This window comes from Falco naumanni, chromosome 2 (assembly GCF_017639655.2).
Source record: "Falco naumanni isolate bFalNau1 chromosome 2, bFalNau1.pat, whole genome shotgun sequence".
Taxonomy (NCBI): Eukaryota; Metazoa; Chordata; class Aves; order Falconiformes; family Falconidae; genus Falco; species Falco naumanni.
In genome coordinates, this window is record NC_054055.1 from 79,147,673 (window position 1) to 79,166,130 (window position 18,458).

The 18,458-nt window shown below is 39.4% G+C and overlaps 1 protein-coding gene across 1 annotated transcript in view; it reads left to right on the forward strand.

Annotated features, from left to right (window-relative positions):
* Positions 1–17,793, forward strand: part of LOC121084033 (SH3 domain-binding glutamic acid-rich-like protein) — a 28,697-nt gene extending 10,904 nt beyond the window's left edge. Inside the window, 5 exon segments of the mRNA XM_040585097.1 lie at positions 2,013–2,093; positions 9,220–9,333; positions 13,829–13,858; positions 15,826–15,933; positions 17,199–17,793. Of these exon segments, the coding sequence (XP_040441031.1) occupies positions 2,013–2,093; positions 9,220–9,333; positions 13,829–13,858; positions 15,826–15,891 (291 nt within the window). The 3' untranslated portion in view covers positions 15,892–15,933; positions 17,199–17,793.
* The last annotated feature ends 665 nt before the right edge of the window (positions 17,794–18,458 follow it).

The following is an 18,458-nucleotide window of genomic DNA, read 5'->3' on the forward strand; positions in this document are numbered from 1 at the left end:
TAGTCATGCTTTTACCCCATGCTAAATACATAATAACTTGCTCCTCAGTGTAAGCAAGGTACCTTCCATTTACTGTGAGATACCACATTTACTATGGATGTCATTGTATACTACCAGTTGCCATGGGGTACCTGATATGATAGAAGGTTGTATCCTCTTCTGATAAGGAGTTCATCTGGTCACTCACATGTCTTGCTTGTGCCCTCAGGTCTGGTTATCTACAAGTCTATGTGTCTGGAGATTTTTAGTACACTTGCCATCTTCTGCTTTTCCTCTGGAAAGGAACTAACAAGACATATAAAATATGAAGTCCACTTTATGGCCTTTCCTTGTTACAGTCTTCTCTTTATTTCCCAGCTATTGACATGTCCATAGTTTGCTTAGGCTGTTTTGTAAGTGTGTGATATACAGGAGGGTACAAGTTTCCTGTGTTTATACGGCCTGTCAAAGGCTCACATCAAACCCAGTCCTTCAAATTGCAGAAAACCCTTGTGTTCTTGTTTGTTGTATTGATCCTAAGTTTATGGGTTAGACTTCAGACAATGGCTTTCTTAAATACTTAGGGCAGACCTGGGTTAGGTAGGAAGGAGAACCCCACAGCAACATGAAAACAGCAAAGGCATGGTTTGAGAAATGGGTGGTCTGGAGCTGCAGCAGGTATTCTGCCTGGTCAGGGCAAAATGTGCTCTGGGGCTTCTCCCAGACTGGGCAGTTCCCGCAGCCTGTAGCCAGGTCTGTGTGAAAGCCCATGTGTCCCTTGGATAAATCAGTGAAATGGGCTGTCATTTATCCTGCCTGTTAAGCTATGTTACCTCTTCCAAAATGGACTGAAATGTCATTGATTCCAGTCTTAATTAGTCTGATTAAGTTATCAGACTTAATTAAGTCTGATATTAAGGTGACTTCTAAGCCATCCACTCCATCCTTTCCCTAGGATTACTCTTGGTCAATGATTTATTCTCTGAAAATAGGAAAACGGTCGAATAAAACAACTCAGGTCCTAACCCAGCTTTACAACCCAGTCTCAAGGATGACTCAGCACTTTATTATTTACAGGCTTCTATTTTTGGAGTTATTTGGGGTGAGAGGGAGGATGATAACACAGTCAAGACGGTAGTCTAGGACTCAGCAGACATGCATTCAGCCACCTGTTCTACACAGAGCCGCTGTGTGATTGTGGGCCAGTCACTTATGACCAGAGTTTCTGCTGAGATCTTAAATACCTGTTGATTTTTACCTGTGTAAGATGTAAATCATGAACTTCCCAGCAACAAATTAGTGATAGCAGAGCTTCCTTAATTGATAGGGAAGTTGTATAGGTGAATACAGTGAGGGCCATGCTAGTTCTAGATGGTAGGTTAGGAGCCATTCCTCACATCTGTTCAGTCATATTAGCACTGAAGAGAAAACGGGCATTTAATGTAACGATGTATAACTTCAGTTCACATGTAGACAAGATATTTTGGCTGGTACATATATGTCAGAGGGAACAACACAATCCTTTACTAAGTGTAAAAAGTAATTGCATTTTCTAACCAGAGTGCCCTTCTTTAAAATTAACTGTTTCTTCATTATCGTTTCACTTGTGCTATTACATTGACTGTTGCCTTTTATTTGCCATAAAGCTGTCCAAGGGTTCTGAAGATCTATTTTGTGTTCTTACTCGCAGCAAGTTTTATTTTAACATTTAAATGGGAATAGCTTTGCTTTGATGTGTACAGATGAGGCCCATTAAAATGAGATGCTTAATTTTATCTGATTCTGACATAGACGTGGTATAATTAAAGTGTAAGTCTCTGGAGACATTTGACCATTTGTTCGTTTTGCTAGTCAGTGTGAAACTCCCTTTATCTGAGTTTTCTTCCTTGGGCTTTAATAATGCAGGTGCTTGTACAAATGCATGGTCATTCTCATCAATATAAGAAAGATTTGCCTGGGCTAGTCTCTTCCTCCTGTGTTTTTTGTTTGAATTTTGTTACCAAGTCTCTGTTGTTTGTTTGTTTCTTTTTTAGGATTTTGAATCCTTTTTCTCTGCTAAAGAAGAAAATATTATTTATTCATTCCTGGGTCTTGCTCCTCCTCCAGGTACAAAGGTATGCACTTCTGTTCTTCCAATGGGGGCCATTTATTTCATTTTAATAAAAGATAAAGATCGGCAGTGACTCAGCATGTTAAATAAGGGGCAGTGACAAGCATTACATCAGATGCTGGTGCAGCAAAGTGTTCTTAAGGGAAAAAAAGTGGCTGGTTTGGTAAATACTAGAAAATACTTCTCTCTTCCCTTCTTTCACTGCAGGCTTGTTACTGTGCCTCCAGCTGATGATTTTTTTTTTGTTATTGTTGACACAAAGAAGTATTTTAGCATGTTCAGCTTTTAAATTATGCAGAATTTCCTAATGCAATGTAAGGTTGTGTTAATTACAAGAAACCTTCGCTTCCCCCTGACTGCATCAAACCTCGAGCAAACAGGGTTTATACTGGCTACCAACAGAGGGGCTGTGCTGTGGACCCGTTCGGTTCTCTGTGTTGCATGCAGACTGGCGCTGTGGGGTTTGATCCCTCTGCCTTGAGGAGGTAACTTAAAGTCTCACCCAGGACTTCATGAAGTCCCTTTGGGAAGTCTACCCATTGTTCTCCATCCACTGTATTTTGTATTTTTGTATTTTGTACATATGTTCCAATATATCTCTTGCAAAAGAAAAAGATATTTCTTTTTTTTGTCCTCTTTTTTTCTTTTTTTAGAAAGCAATGTGTTATATGTTTATCAGAGACTTCTAATGAGTTTTATAACTGAAAGCATCACATCTCTTATCCTGAGATCCTGTTAGATGATAATAAAATGTGGCCATCTTTAATGTGGATGATTCAACAAAAGAAATTAATCAAGAGAGTCATGAGCCAGAGTGATAGAACTCTGCTGCATTGTGGTGACCTGGATGAAGAACTGCCCTGGAGCATGAGATCTGATTTCTGGTCCAACTCTGCTGCCAACTGTGTAGCAACTTCGAGTGAAACACAGTTATAAATGTCTCTGGTTTTCATCCTTGGTAAAAGCAGAGATAAAAAGGAGCCTTTGCTAAGTGCTTTGAGAGCTACAGATTAAGAGATACCCAGGGAGAGCCACAGTTGCTATAAATGGCTTCGACACTGAATCCCTGTGTGATAAGAAGCAAGTGATTTAAACTTTCTGCTTTAGCTGTTCCATTTCCCACCAAGGGAAATAGAAATTACTTGCCTACCTCACAAGGGTCTTGTGAGAATCCATTTAATTAACATCCACAAAGCCATGAAAGGCTTAAAGGACTGCAGGTATTACATATTATAATCATTATAAAAGATACATGGAGAATCAATGAGATAGAGAAAATTCCATTTTTCCATCTTTCCACTTCATATATTATCTGCTCCTTCATGCAAAGTTCTGTTAGATAGTGTGTCTGTGAAGCAAAATAACAATTTTTTTTAGAATTCATTCATTCCTAGCTGTCAGCTGAGGCTATTACAGTTTCTACTTTGTGACAACTTTGTAAATGTTGAAAATAATGTATTTGGTACATTCAGCTGGGCAGATTAGTGTTAGTGCTATTGGTAGCAGGCAAGTATGTTTTATGCTGATTAACTGCTGCATTGGTGGTGACTGTTTCAGTTCAGAAAGTGTTTCTGAAAAATCCATGTACAGAGTGGAAGATATATTTACATTGTGTCCTTTTATAATCTGTTCCTGTATTTGAGGGAGACATATACAAGTATTTTAGCATTTATTGCAGAGGTGTTTCTCAGCATCTTAATTGCATTGCAGTCTGGCTGTGCTTTGTCGTGCAAATAGCCTTGCTGCACTGCTTGTGCTTTCCTTTCATTAGGCTGTCAATTCAACCTTAGCATGAAGTACAATGGATGGCTTGTGACATTGATTTTCAGCAGCATGAATCTGGAATAATGTCAGGTGTGGAAGAGATGGTGATGATGACACATATGACAGGGTTTTCTATTAATCCATTCTTAAATAAGTGTATTTTTTTTCTGGAATATGATGATAATTTATAAAAAAAGCAATGTATAAAGCACAGAAACACCACAAAACAGGCAGCATTTGTTTTCTAGGGGTTTTTACCTCACTGAGACATTAAAAAGATTAATATGAAGCTCATACAGGTTTTATACTCTTACCTCAGAAGATTCTCTTTCCTTTTCCATCCATCTTTTGTCTCATATTGCACCACCAGTAGAGAAGCTCTTTAATGACCATGATGCTGTTTCACAGCACAGTCCACTAGGATCCTGACCCAGGACTGTTTTGGGCCAGTTTTCTAGAGCAAGCAGATGAGCCTTTTGCTACTCCCACAACAAATTATAACTTCCCAACAAAATACTTGTAGTTGAATTCATTGCCACGTCAGTCTTCTGAGTGCAAAATACATGTTTCAGTTCTGCAGATTCTCATTTTTGTAGCCCTGACTCCTGTGGATTAGGTGGCTACAACTTGTCGCCAGACCTACTTGTCCAGCATTTACATTAAACTGTTACTGCTAGGTATTGGAGCTCTGATGGTGCCAGCGCCCAACGTGTAAGCTGATCTACTCTTACAGGGTGAGTCTGATATGTCCAGGACACATCAAAGTTGTCACCAAGGTGCAGACTGACTTTTAAGACACATGTAAAGAAGGTCTGAATACACAGATATAAAGGAGATCCTTCTCAGATCTGCAGCAATCACATGCAAAGTTGTGTTTACACACTGATTTTTGTCTTACTTTTGAAAAAGCTGTAATTGTTTCAGTAGGAAACAGCAAATCAGCATCAAAGCTGGACAGAAAACAGGCTGGGGGGCAGCTCTCTAAGCAGGTGCCTACCTCTTCCAGCATCCACTTGGGTTTGGACCTCTGCTAAGGGTTCTGGTTGGGTACCACTGAACAAATGGCTAGTTGCTGTGTCCATCACCATGTTTTCAGTTCCAATACAGTATTCAATAAAGTATTTAGATGCCTGGATGGCATATGGGAACTTCTGCAGATCTTGGTGGAAAGGCCAAAGCTCTAAATGTTATTTGCTTAGATCACTGTGGGAGTCAAAGATCTTCACTTTTTTTTCCTATATACCAAATACATTTTTATCGTTAAAGGGTGCTATGTGGCCATAAAACTCTGTAATGTTACAGGAAATCAATACTTGGTTTTGGCACTTCAGAAAAGGTCAATTAGCTTTCATTGTCCTCTCTGTCCTGTTGCCTCCCCATTACTGGTTATAAGTTTTTCTAAAGCATCATTTAACAGGGATGAGTAGCACAGTTTTATGTGCCTAAGAGAAGAAGCAGGCATCGTGTTTGTGTTAATAAGTTCTTAGACTATTAATATGAAATACCTTCTCACTTGAAGGAATACCTGGTCTAGAATACTTCTAAACATATTTCGTAGCAGGCTGGGATTTAGGAGACAGCTGTGCTTTATGCCTGGCAAAGATCAATCAAGTTAGTGATAGATTTCTGAATGATCCCATTTAATCTGGAAGTAGTGGTACAAACAGTGATATGCCAATAGCATACATGTGTACATTGTGCTATAATTAATGTAGTTTGTATGTTTAGGGTCAGGTGTGTCATTCTCAGCTGCCCCCAAAGTTGGGTATATTTCTTTCTAACCCCCCCATCACTTTTATGCTTAGTCTGAGACTGTTCTTAATATTCCTGAAAGTGCTCTGAAATATTGGTAATTGTGAACAGCCCATTAAAAGCTCCAGCTGCACTGCTTGTTTTCTAAAACGGCACAGGTGAATTGTTTTGTCAATGAGATGCCTATTACTTAAACTAAGATGACAAACAGTGTGCTGTATTACTATACCTTCTGAGTATCTTAGCAAGGTTTGAATGCAGGTAATTAATTGCTTTTTATTTTTAGGGACAGCCAGGTTTTTTTGAGAAATTTATTAACTGCCTTGGAATATTGCTTCTGTTTCCCATAACTCCAGAGAGCCAGTAGCTTCTAACAAGATCATTTAGGTTTGCAATTGCTCTGTGAACTCAGTGAAACTGAGTTTCTTGAGCTGAGTATCTGTTTTCAAATGTTGTATATATTAAAACCTTAATCTAAGTATTCTTGGTTTTAATATCCATAATCTTGATAGCTCAAAATCTTTAGATACTTGAGCTTTAGTCTTTTAATTGAAAACTTCTACTGAGGCTGTTTTGAATTACAAATTTGCAGTATGTGCATTTTATTTAAATAGAAAATGACCTGCCAGCCAATCTTTATAAATGGTACTTCATTTTAAATCAGTTAAAAATTAAAATTTGTGTTTCTATGGAGAGCTAGCATAATGATGATATTCCTAACATCACAGTTCTGCATATAATTAACAAGCACTCTGTGTGTGTGTGCGTGCATGCATGTTCTGGCTGATAACACGCTGCTTCTAGAGTTTAGTTCTTTAAGTTACAACTTTTTTCTTCTGCATTATGCTCTGAGTAAGTATATGATTCATCTCTGATAGTTTTACAAAATAGATTCATTTTAATTAGAATGCCATCTTCAGTCTTTATGTGTTTTATGTATCAGCCAAAAATATTGAGTACATAGATTTAAAAAAGAAATGTTAATATACATGCTAAAAATAAATCTCTAACCTATATAACTAAATAAATATCTAATTTGGTTTTCATTAATGATATACCTTTCATTTTAGGTACTGCTACAAGGAAAGCATCTATAAGGAATTTATTTGCTTAAGAAAACAATGTATTAACACAAGAGAATTTCAGTATGTCTGTGTTGCTACATACTTTAGTATTCAAATATTTTGTTAGCTTTTGGGAAAAAGCAAAAAATAAATTAAGCCAAACAAATGTCTCTGTAGAAATGTTTTTAATAACAATGCCACCAGTATGAGAGTGCAGTGACCCTACAGTTTTACATGCACTCAAAATGAGACAATATTAAAAAAAAAAATAAATTAGTCTTTTCTCCTTTCTCTGGTTCCTTCTGCTTACTCCCAGCTGCTCATTCCTCTCCCCAAGCATCCCCCACATGCTGGCAAAAACATTCATGCAGCTGTGTAATGGAGTGTGCAAATTGTGTGGGACAGAAATGTTTTCCTTTTTAAAGCTTTAATCTTGATCAGCCTCCTGCTCCAGTTTGCCATGCAGCCCTGGAAAGGCTTTTGCTGCCAGGAGGGCAGGGGCAGTGCAGTGCTGGGAAGGACTGCAGGGAGGGTGATGCTTGCTGCTGGTAGGATTTTTTTTGCTGTTGCTGTTTTCCTCTGTGGAGAGGAAAGCGAATGTACGAGACTATGTGCCTACTCTCTTTTCATTGCAGGCTCCTTACATATAAAATGTATTTTCCATAATTCAGGAGAAAATTGCCAAAAGAGCACCAGATCTTATGGACAGTGAAGTTTCAGGAAAAAGATAAAACTGCAGAAGTATTTTGTTCATCTTCACTCTGTCATGATATCTGCTTCCAAACTTCCCTTACCTCGTTTTTATCATTTTTGTCCCTATCCAGCAGAGTATCTCAGCAGGAGGGCATGTCTTATATTGCACACCACGTCATAGGACAAAGATCCCTAAGTTAGCACTCACCCAAGTCTGCTCTGGAGCTAAAAGCCAGATTACCTGCAGAAGTGTGACACTAGCATAGCTAAGTAGACTGGCTGAAGAAATCATATATGAATAGGACACTGGAGGAGGACTTGTGAAGCTTAAAGGACAGGGGATCATGACTGGGGGCTTTTGTTGAACTGTAGAGACAAATGAAATTATGGAAAAGCAGAAAACCCCAAACTGACTAGGTGGATGAGTCCTAAGGGCTTGGTCACAGGGATGAGAAGGGAGCCTGTTTTCTATCAGGGTCATGTTGTTTTGCCCAAAGCATGTATGACTTACTTAGGATGACATAGGACAGGACCTCTCCTGAGCCCAATTCTCTGTTGCTGGAGGCGACCACATCAGATAACACCTCTCAGAAGTGGTCAAATTCCCTTTTTATGAATTAGATCCTTTTCCTCCTCTACTTGAAACCTCGTCCAAAATTTCACACTGCTGATGATTAGAATTTTTATTTACACCTGGTTTGTACTCATTTTGCATCTACCTCTGCGCTTTTCCTTATCCTATCCCTCCCTGATGTTTACTCTGATCTATTTTTAAAGAGCCATCATATCCCCTCACAGCATTACTTTCAATAGATTAAAGTAATGAAGCTTTTTTTGTCACCCTTTCATAAGACAGGCTCTCCACTCCCTCAAATATTCCTGTAGCCCTGCTCTGCACCTGTTCCAGTCTGAATTTCTTTTTCTTGAGTCTGAGTGACTGGAATGGTAGAGTGATCCAGAAGAGGTTTTGCCTTGGCCTTATACGATGACATCAATATTCACTTTCAGCTCCACCAGCTGTATCTTACCTCATACATCTGAGGATCATATTTATTGCCTCTTTCACTATTGCATCACATTCGTGGCTCATTTTTTCTGTGTTTATTTAAATACATCCATCTTTTTCTTCTTTGATGATTGTCAAGTAACAAGCTCCTGAAGTGCAGCAGAAACATCTGTTTCTAATCTCTGTCCCAGTACTACCTGTCCCAAATAATGTGACTTTGCACTTCATGCTATTGCATTTCATCCTATTTCTGTTGTTCCACTTGAGGCCATACAGGTGTCCTTTTATCTGACACTGTCTGTGATCCAGTGTGACCTTTCATAGCTACTTAGCTGAAAGTACAACAGAACTTAAAAAGTCTTCTAGTAGGTGCTTGTTCATGGTGCTGGAATAAATAGATGTGATAAATTGGTGTGTGAACTGAGGAACAGTTTCCTGATGGTTTTAAACAAGCAAATTAAGAGGCAATACATTAAATCCTTTATTACTTCCGTTTTCCTGTAGCTTCTTGATGAAGTTTAATTGGAATGCAAAGCTGGTGCTTTTTTTTCTGAAGCTAGAATGTGCCATCAGGGTGAGCATTGGTTTCTATTAAAGTTTTCACAGAAAAGTTAGAAAATCTACTATGCTCTGAAGAGGAAGTGCTTGAATTCATGTTTTACCTGTGGTTTTACTGACAGAGCAGCATGCCAACAAGTGTTCCTTTCAAAGAAAAATGTCCAAAAGGGTATATTTTCATTTGAGTACTGAATTAGAAAAAAATACCTCCCCAGACTATAAAGTAAAGAGTTTTATAGAAATTATTTGTTGGTTATGTGCCCTGAAGCTAACAATGGTTTTTTTGCTGCCAGGAATCTGAAAAGTCTGATGCCACGGATGAAACTGAGGCACACACAGAAGACAAGGCAGATGAAGGGACTCATGAAGAGGCTCAGACTGCTCAGTCACCATCAGAAGATCAACAGGTAATTCTTCCTTTTTCCCTTCATGATATGAGGGTTTTGTCTGTGCTAAGCTCATGAAACATAAACCCACAGGCCCTCCTATTGTGCCTCAGGGTGGAAAGACTGATTGCAGAGGGGTCCTGTTTGTCTTTTGGATGCATTTTCTTTGCCATCATGGTGATCTGAAACCTGGATAAAGTCAGGGAACTTTGCTCTGAATCTGGAATAACAGCATTTGTCTTTATTTAACAGTTTCCTTCTGTCACTTGTTGCCATAAGCTTTTTTTTTTTGAATGCTTATTTGCAACCAGACTCTAGTTATGTAGAATAATTTAGGAGTAGGCATCTGAGTCCTATCTGTGTGGAAAAATTTGCTGCTATCAATGGCCAGCATCTGCAGTGCTCGTAAATCTAGTTGTTAAAGTCTGTGTCATGTACCAGCATTGACTGCTGTAGCAGCAAGCCAAATCTGACAGTGTCTTCTCCAGGCCAAAGAAGACAGTTTCTCTAGGCAGCAGCCTCTGGGTAGTGCAGAAATGGAGACCGTTGTTATCCTTTCTGCCTGCATGAAGGTCTGATATTAGTCACATGGGCGGATCTCAAACTGCAGTAGTAAAGATTCCTGGAAGAAGCATTCTGAGTTCCTTCAACTCCCTAATATAATATCCTGCAGTTAGCTAGCATCAGAAAGTACTTATGGTGGAAAGGTAGATGGATCCTGCAAAGAGGGACTATTCTGTTGTGTGCAGGTGCCTTCCTCATTGGGGTGCTTATGTTACCGGCCAGGTTCTAGACCTAGTAGAGACTAAGCAGAAATGCATCTGGTGTCTGCAAATCAGGGATCCAGATGCTTTATTTCTCTTGCTGCTCTGGGAGTTTGGCATTTACGGATGGGTTTATTTTGATGTTGCAGTGTCAGGTGACTCTCTTCCCAGGGAGGCAGACCTGGATCAAGCACTTAAAATTGTCAGGGGTTTTTTTTTTGGTTTGGAGATCAGATGGTCCTAGTGGGATATCTGTCACAAATGCATCTTCTCTTTCACTAAAGACCAAAACAAATGTGGTTGGTTTTTTTTTTTTTTCTTCCATCTAGCTACTCCTCACTGTAAGCCTTTCCTGATTACCCTTTTTAACAATGACTGAGCCAGTCATCATTAGGCTGGAAAAGCACCCTTTACACAGCCTCATGAAAGTCTCAGGCACTGGGAAGTCTCATTTAAAATTTCAAAATGGTGATGAAGAGCAACAGTCCTCAGTGGGCACTGAAATTTCTCCTTAAATTATATCCAAGCAGTTTTCATGTTTCTCTGAATTTCAGCCACCTTGCAAGTGCCGTCAAATACCTTTTTCCTCAGCTCTTAAGAGAAGCCCAGCATAAAACTGCAGTGCATCCCCTGGCAGGATTAGATTACTTGCCATTCTGGCTGACAGTCTACTCTAATGTTTTTTCAAATGAGAACAGAATGCTGGAACATGTCTGCCAATCTGTCAAGCAGCTGTGTATAAGAGGTTTCATAATGACATAATGCAGTACCACTCCTATACAACAAGAACCTTGCTCTGTTTCTCACAGAATGGATTGGAGCTGTAGGTGGAAAATATATTCTCCTTCAGTTTTACAGGGAGGGGAGTGGCAGAGGAGAGAGCACCAGGCAAGACAGTGTGTTTGAACAGATCTTTCTGTGGCTATGAGGGCATAAAATATGGTTAGTCTTACAAATCCTCTGCTTTCACTTGCATGGTCTTGGCAGTGCTGAAATGTTCTTATATGGTCTTACATAAGGAGGACGAAAAGTCTTCCTGAAATTGTCTAACTGATACCCACTTTCATCATGCCAGGTATATATTAGCTCCGGGGGGGGGGGGGGGGGGGGGAGGGGCGGAAAGCACTGCTTCTGTTCCCATCTCACTAATTTGTAGAAAGGATACTCACCACTACAGGCAGCAAGGTACCAGGGGCTTGTGCCAGGGGTACACAAAAAACACTTTCCACCCTATTCTACCACCTACTTTCCATGTCACCTAGGACAAATCATGTCAGTGATGTGGCATCTGTCTGCCTTGCCACAGTTCATCCCAATTATCACTTCTGTTGGGATAGCATAAATCATTCTGTAGAAATTCTGGTATTCTCATTCACTACAAACAGCACAGAGAGGACAAGTGTCCTTTGAGGCTGCTACAGTGAGATGAATTCTACCTTTTGTCTCTGTATCTCATTTTACCTTTATAAAAGAAGACTAGAATAACATTTCCTTACCTGGCTAGATTTTTATGAAGTTAAATAGATTTAGACTGTCAGATTGTCATTGGAGTACCTCCATTGGATGTTAGGTCCTGAAGGATATGTGTAGTATCAACACAGCATTTTCAGTATTTCCCACTCTTCCTGTCATTCTGCGCCCAGCTCATCTTGTTTGACTGCTTGACCACACTGAATAGATGTTTTCTGTGTGCTTTCCCCACCCATGTCTTTTTTTCTTCCAGCTTATTAAAAGCTGGTCTCTGTATACTGAGTTCTGAAAGGGTGATCTTTCCCTCAGTGGCCTGCTCTGTTTTGCAGCTGGACAGCTGCATCTTTAGAACACTAGGCAGGTCCCTTTTGGAGACTCAACTTACTCTTTTGACAAACCCTCAAATAAAAATGCCGTAATTTAAACACTGCAGTTGTATGTTCTGCTTCTGAATTAATATACCAGTAGGAAACTAGTAGTGGCATTTTGGCCTTATGTAGCACTCAGTTTCAAACCAGCTTAAAACTGACTCTCTCATGCAGGGTATAACTCGGCTGGCTTTTCTCCAGTGACTTTGCAGGAGAAATGCCAGTGCTATGGAAAAATTCTGGAAGAGTGTTAGTGAGGTAAAGGTATCTCAGTCTTTGCTGATGAGCATAAGATAGATAACAAAACAAATTGTGACTGTCTCAGCTGTGGAGCTGCATGGAGGGTCCCAGATTTCAGAAGGCTCCTCCAATGCAGGAATGGCATCTGATGATCAGTGTGGGTCTGTGTGGCGGCTGCAGCCTTCCCCTACTGCTTCTGCTGCACTTGCTGGGAGATGGCAGGAGTCCAGAAAATGGCTTTTTGTCTCAGGCTGGTATGACCCTGAGAAACCAGTGAGAGATGCAAACCCTCTAAAAAACCAAAACTCTTAAGTCAGAAACAGTCTTCTGTAAGTGGCAGGGATAAATGCACAGTGTGACAGGTTCTTCTTCACACACCTCACATTAGATCGCCTAGGCTTCAGCAGCTCCAGCCCCTCATTCACACAGATCGAGTAGTAAGTAACAGGAACGGCTTTCAGCCTGGGTCACCAAGGAACAACTGCCCTAGGATTTCTTTAGGATTTATTTTTTTCACCTTAAACCTGTTGCATACTTTCCTTTCCTAATCACTTCATCAAGCTTATCCTTTACTTCTTCTTAATCTTTTTTTTTTACTTCCTAATCCACATCCTCTGATGGAGAAGATGGAGGAACCATTTTGTTTGGATATATTGTCCCTTTTTCGTGCTTTGCCTGCCCATTTGTTTTTGAGTTTTTTTGAGGAAAAGACTGTGACCTCCTATGCACATGGCATGGCAAGGGCTCTGCTGGTCAGTAGATGTGATGGTAATAATGTTTCCTTCAGATTTTAGCTTGCACGTTAGAATATGTTTTAAGTGGTGTCCCAGTTAAATCAGTTTGCAGTACAGATTAGGCTTGCTTCAGGGCAGAATTATTTTAGAAACATGTTCAAAAATCATATCATAATGCAAGTCTGTATCCTGTTTCAGCAATTCCCCAGACCATATATAAATCCTGGCACTGCAGCTCCCTTCCTTATCTCAACTCATTCTATGCAAACTTTATCAACTACTCATGCCTTTTGCATAGTACTATCCCAATTGCCCTTTTTCCTTGGGATTTTGTGTAAGATTAGCTCTTCTCTCCAATAACCAGCTTGGTATCTAGCATTAAATTCTATTCACTGTACATTTATATTTTTTTGCTTTTATCTCTCTTTCTTCATCACTTTTGCTCAATCTACAGTTTAAAACCAGCTTGTATTATTTCTTATTCCCCAGTACTGTTGAGCCAAGGCATCTGTTCCAGCCTACAACAGTTAACAGAATTGCAAGCCAGATTCTGAGTGATGATATATAGCATAGATATAACTCTGTATAATTCTGATTTATCTTTCATTTCGTAGACCAGCTAATTACCAAAAAACCCCAAATCTACCTGAAAAAGCAAACAAAAACCCAGCTCTAATGCTTTACTTGTCAATGAGGCAGATTTGATTTGAAATAACTGAAAGGGAGCTGTATTTAATGCTTTTATAGCTCTTTTTCAAAGTAAAGCTTAAATGTGCTTTGTGAGTTAATGTGGAGGACATTATCTGAAAATAAATCCACTGAATTCCACACTATTTTCATAAATTCAATGTTTAATTTCTGCTGTATTTTGCCTGTATGACCTCTAGTATTCTTTCCTTGATCTATCTTTTAAACATTTTCTTTTGTACCTTTTATGTAGGAAAGCAAGGAAGAACATGCAGCCACAGGGGTATAGTATATTTGAATGTTTTGCTTCCATCTTTTGTTTGTGTGCTTTTAATTTCTCTTCAGTCTCATTGCTTCACTCAGAAGTTAGTAAATTATTATCCATGAAACTAAATATACTAGTATTATATTCTGCTACGTATACTTGTTGGTTGTACCATAGTCTTATTTTTTAGGAACAAAGATAGGCCTTTAATCATTAAAAACTCAATGGAAGAGAAATTCTCTTTCACAGATTCTTTAGTAAAGTTTGCCAAGGACTCACAAGACAACTATACCTTTTGACAATCTCAAACTGACACCATGCTGGTTACATTTTCAGTGTTGTGAGTGTGAAAGAGGCATTCTGAAAATTTAGGCCATTCTGCCTATAAAGGAAGTATTTTCCTTGCCAGATTTTGTAAGACCCAGGTGCAAATCCTTATGCACTTTTCGGCTTTGCCCAGCATTGCAGGCATTTCTTCAGCGTTCCCAGTAAAACTAATGATTACTTTAGGCTATTTTCCACTACAAACCTGCAATTAATAAGAGGACACATTCACATCTTCCGACTTCCAAACTGCAATACATGCATATATACATGTGTACATAAACACATGCCCACTGTAAAGAGTTATGCATTGTGGACCTGGAAGCTGAAACGGAGGTCCTGGGACCATGGGCAAAGCATGGGGGCTCCTGGTGAGGCTGGCAAGGGTCTTTAAGGTTGGTTAATGCACCCTGGCACCACTAGCTAATGCTTCAAGCAATAAAAATACCCTTTTTTTTTTTTTCTGTAAAAGGTAATTGACTTGAATTTTGAACTGAGGTTGTTAATATCCAAAAGATGTTGCTTGTCTGTGGGCTTGCCTGGCCCTGTTTCAAAGAGTGCTAATGAAAGGCACCTTTCCTGGGTAAGATGCTGAAAGAGGCAATATTGCTTTGGCTTGAAAACTTCTAATCCAGCTGACCTGTGCAGATGGTGGTATTACATTTCTGGTTTTGCAGGGATGATCCCTTAGTGCAATGGTTTTCCCTGCAAAACAACCATTCAAACCAGGAATCTGCTTACAACAGATCCATTCCTAAGCATGTTTAAATGGGATTTTACTTCAGTGACTAAGATGTGACTCACACAGACATTATGTGTCTGAGAGGAAAACCTAAGGCCTGCCTGTAGACCTACTACCTGCAGTCCTGACTGAAAAATAATTATGTATTCTTTGATTGGTTGAAAGGAAGGATTTTCTATAATTTTTGTAGTCTAGGTAGTATGTGATAGTATAAAATTTGAGATAAAGCTTGTTTGTACACACAGGAGTGCCTTTGAACAAGAGTTTGCTGGAAAAGAAGGAGCAGAGAAGCCTGTAGTGCAATTTTCAGTTGTTTTTCAGAGCAAGACTACATTTTAAAACCTCGTTTACTGTCTCTTAATGATCTGTATTTATTGTATTTTGTCTGTGTCACATAAATGCTAGCTTTCAGATAGCCATTAATTTGGCTAACTGAAGCAAAGGGCTATTGCCTTTAAATTGTGCCATTTCTCCTATATAAAAGAGAGAAAAAAGAACTTTTGAAACAGAAACAAGTCTAGTTCCTGTGCCATAAATCTTGGCTTGTTTACTGTTCCAAGAAATATAAATATAAATATATAAATAAAAATACTGAACATTTTGTCATATTTACATATATTTCATATTCTCATTTTGATCTTGAACATCTGTTTACAGCTTAACCCTATACTGTGGTCTAACATCTCTAAGAAGAGGGTTCTTATATTCCAGCACTTGCCTATTAACTCCACAAAGCTAGAGCCCTGGCACGTTAAAGTGAAAAACTCTATACGTTACTTCTTTGTTCTATTTTTTAAGCTCAAATAATATTGCATTTACTAGAAATAGAACAGTTGCAAAAGCAGAGCTCTGCATTTCAAGACTAGTTATTTTTCCTTCAATTCCTGCATGATAACTACAACTATTTTCTACAAAAAAGGAAGAAGAAGAAAAGCAGGAAGAGGGAGAAGAAAAGGAAGAGGTAGAGGAGCAAGAAGAGTCTTAGTATGCTTCGCTATGACACATTCTTTCTTGAACAGGCGTTCAGGTAAATATTGAGATATCCAGCACAGTTTCTAAATGTTCTTAGAGTAACATAAACCTGAAAATTTTGTACATATTACTGTTATATTCAATTACAAGAATGGAAAAAATGTACCAAAACATTATGCATTTGACACATAATGGTTAGTCAAAACGATTGCTCTTAATGAGTCTGTTAGTTTTCCCCATTTCTTTGGCACAAGTGAATCTGACTTTCCCACACAGCTGTCTCTGTGATCCCTAATATCCATCACATTCTGCAGGCCCTTCAATCCATTCCCCACTGGTTTTACAACCTTCACCTCCCTGCCAGGCTTCTGATGTCCACTTTGGGCATATTCTTAAGCATCTTCCTGTGGTATCCCCTAGCTCTCTGCTGTGTCCCCGAAGTATAAGCCCTACCAAGAGCAGCATGCTAGGTGTGCACTGCTTGGGTGGTCAGTATACATGCACAAAGTGCCCAACTGATGGGCCAAAAGTACATTTAACTGTTAAACTCATTGCAGCTTCTCTTTCATTTGGGATAGTAATTCATCCCACTCGCCTCTTACTCAGCTACTGATTCCACTGAAACTTTTAGGAGCTTCATGTCTCAAATGAAGCCCTCTCTCAAATTGAGTTGAAATGTTAAAAAAAAAAAAAAATTACTGGGGAAGGGAGAGGAGCCTGACCAGAAATATGACACACTATAAAACTGTTCTGATTGCCTTAGAAACTGGGCCAAATGTGACTTTAAAACCCCAAAACAAGAAGCATCTGGCAGGCAGAATTTTTACCTGTATAAATGTACAAGCATTCATCATTGCTCAGGTTTTGCCAGCATATGGTTTCAAATTTAATTTTCAGGTTTTCTTCTTCCTACTACTGTCACTTCTCCTCTTCACAGAAATAAAGATCAGACAATCACTTACTAGGGAAAAATGTTAACTACAGGAAAGTTGGGATTTCCAGCAGATTTTCCCTTGCATGGTGGGACTGCCTCCCAGTTGCAGACACAGAATGTGATACTCTTTCTAGAACTAGCAAGATTCCAAGCTAAGTCTGTCTCTGAGGTAGTTGCTACAGGTTTAACCAGCCATATGCTGATGTGGAGACCCAGTACCTCAACAGGACAGACAATGCATCATTTTGTTCATACTACCTCTCCCAAATCTGGGTTCCTCGTGCATGTTCCTGTTGCATGGGAATTGATTCATCCCAGCGTTGTCCAGTGTTCAGATCACAGAGGGAGTGCTAAACACTAATCTAATTTTCCTTATTTTTGTTCAGGAAGCACAAGCTGGAGCAGCACCGCCAAATAAAATAAAATCACTCTCTTGAGCAAACATCACTGCCTTTCATGCCTGTAGACTTATGAACACATAAATACATAACAGAACAAAGACACCACCCTGCCCTACCTGTGGCCTTTATATATATATATATATATATTTGGTATTCTGATTGCTTGTTAAAATGAGTCTTCTTATTTTGACTGATGATATTTCAGTTGATATGTTGCGATAATATTGTCCATGTCATGTTTCAGCTTGTAAGCTCCTTGGGGCAGGAACCATGTATTTCTCCATGTTTATACACTGCCAAACACATTGCTGCCACTCGGCAGATAACTGCACTCACACAAGTGACTTATTCCTTATACAGAGAAAAAGAATTTCAGCACTGAAAACTTCAAAGAAGCTTCCTGTATACAAACTGTGTGAATCACTTCCCCCTCAGCTGGCTTTTGAAAAGGATTGGGATTTCCATTGTACAGCAGTTTAAATAAATGCATTTTTCTGTCCTACCTGTTCTTTGTCTGCAAAACCATTAATTTAATCCTAGCAAGCTGTGCTAAGATCTGTAAATCTTTTCTCCATCATTACGGTTGTAGGTTATGCAAAATCCTTCACCTTGCCTTATGTTTCTCCTGAAGTTTCTGGTGTGTGTAAGACCCCAAACACAAGGATACAGTCTTCACTGAAGGAAAGGCATGTTCCAGTCCCTCCTGCTGAAGCCTCGTCAACCTTCATGGATACATTCATGTTTGCTGGGCCAGAGAGGCAGAGAAAATTAATCCATGTTCAGGCTGTAACTCTTGGTTAGAAGTTCACTGATGAGGAAGGAGCTTGGATTTCAGTCCCTTGTATGATTACTTTTTATGGGATTTCTAAAATCTGCTTATAGAGGAAGGGAGGGGATGAGAAATGCTTATTGCCAAAGTAGTCCATAGCTTCATAGACAAAACAATCTCCAAAGGAAGCACACGTTTATGTTTAATTGATCAAGAAGAGGCTGGCTTTTCAAGCTGCGATCTCCTATACTGTGACTGCTTGAACAATGACTGAACAAATAAAGTGGATGAAAAATTTGTGAGGGTTTCCTGAATGTCCCGAGTGGGTACATTTTTTTGTTCAGGATAACCTGAAATTGCAGCTGTTGGGAGGGCATGGATGGGGAAGCAGTGCTCCCTGTCTGCACTGCTTTTACACTTGTAGGTGATGCTGGGCTCGGAGCTGTCAGTTCCAGCTGAGGGAAGGACCTTGGAGT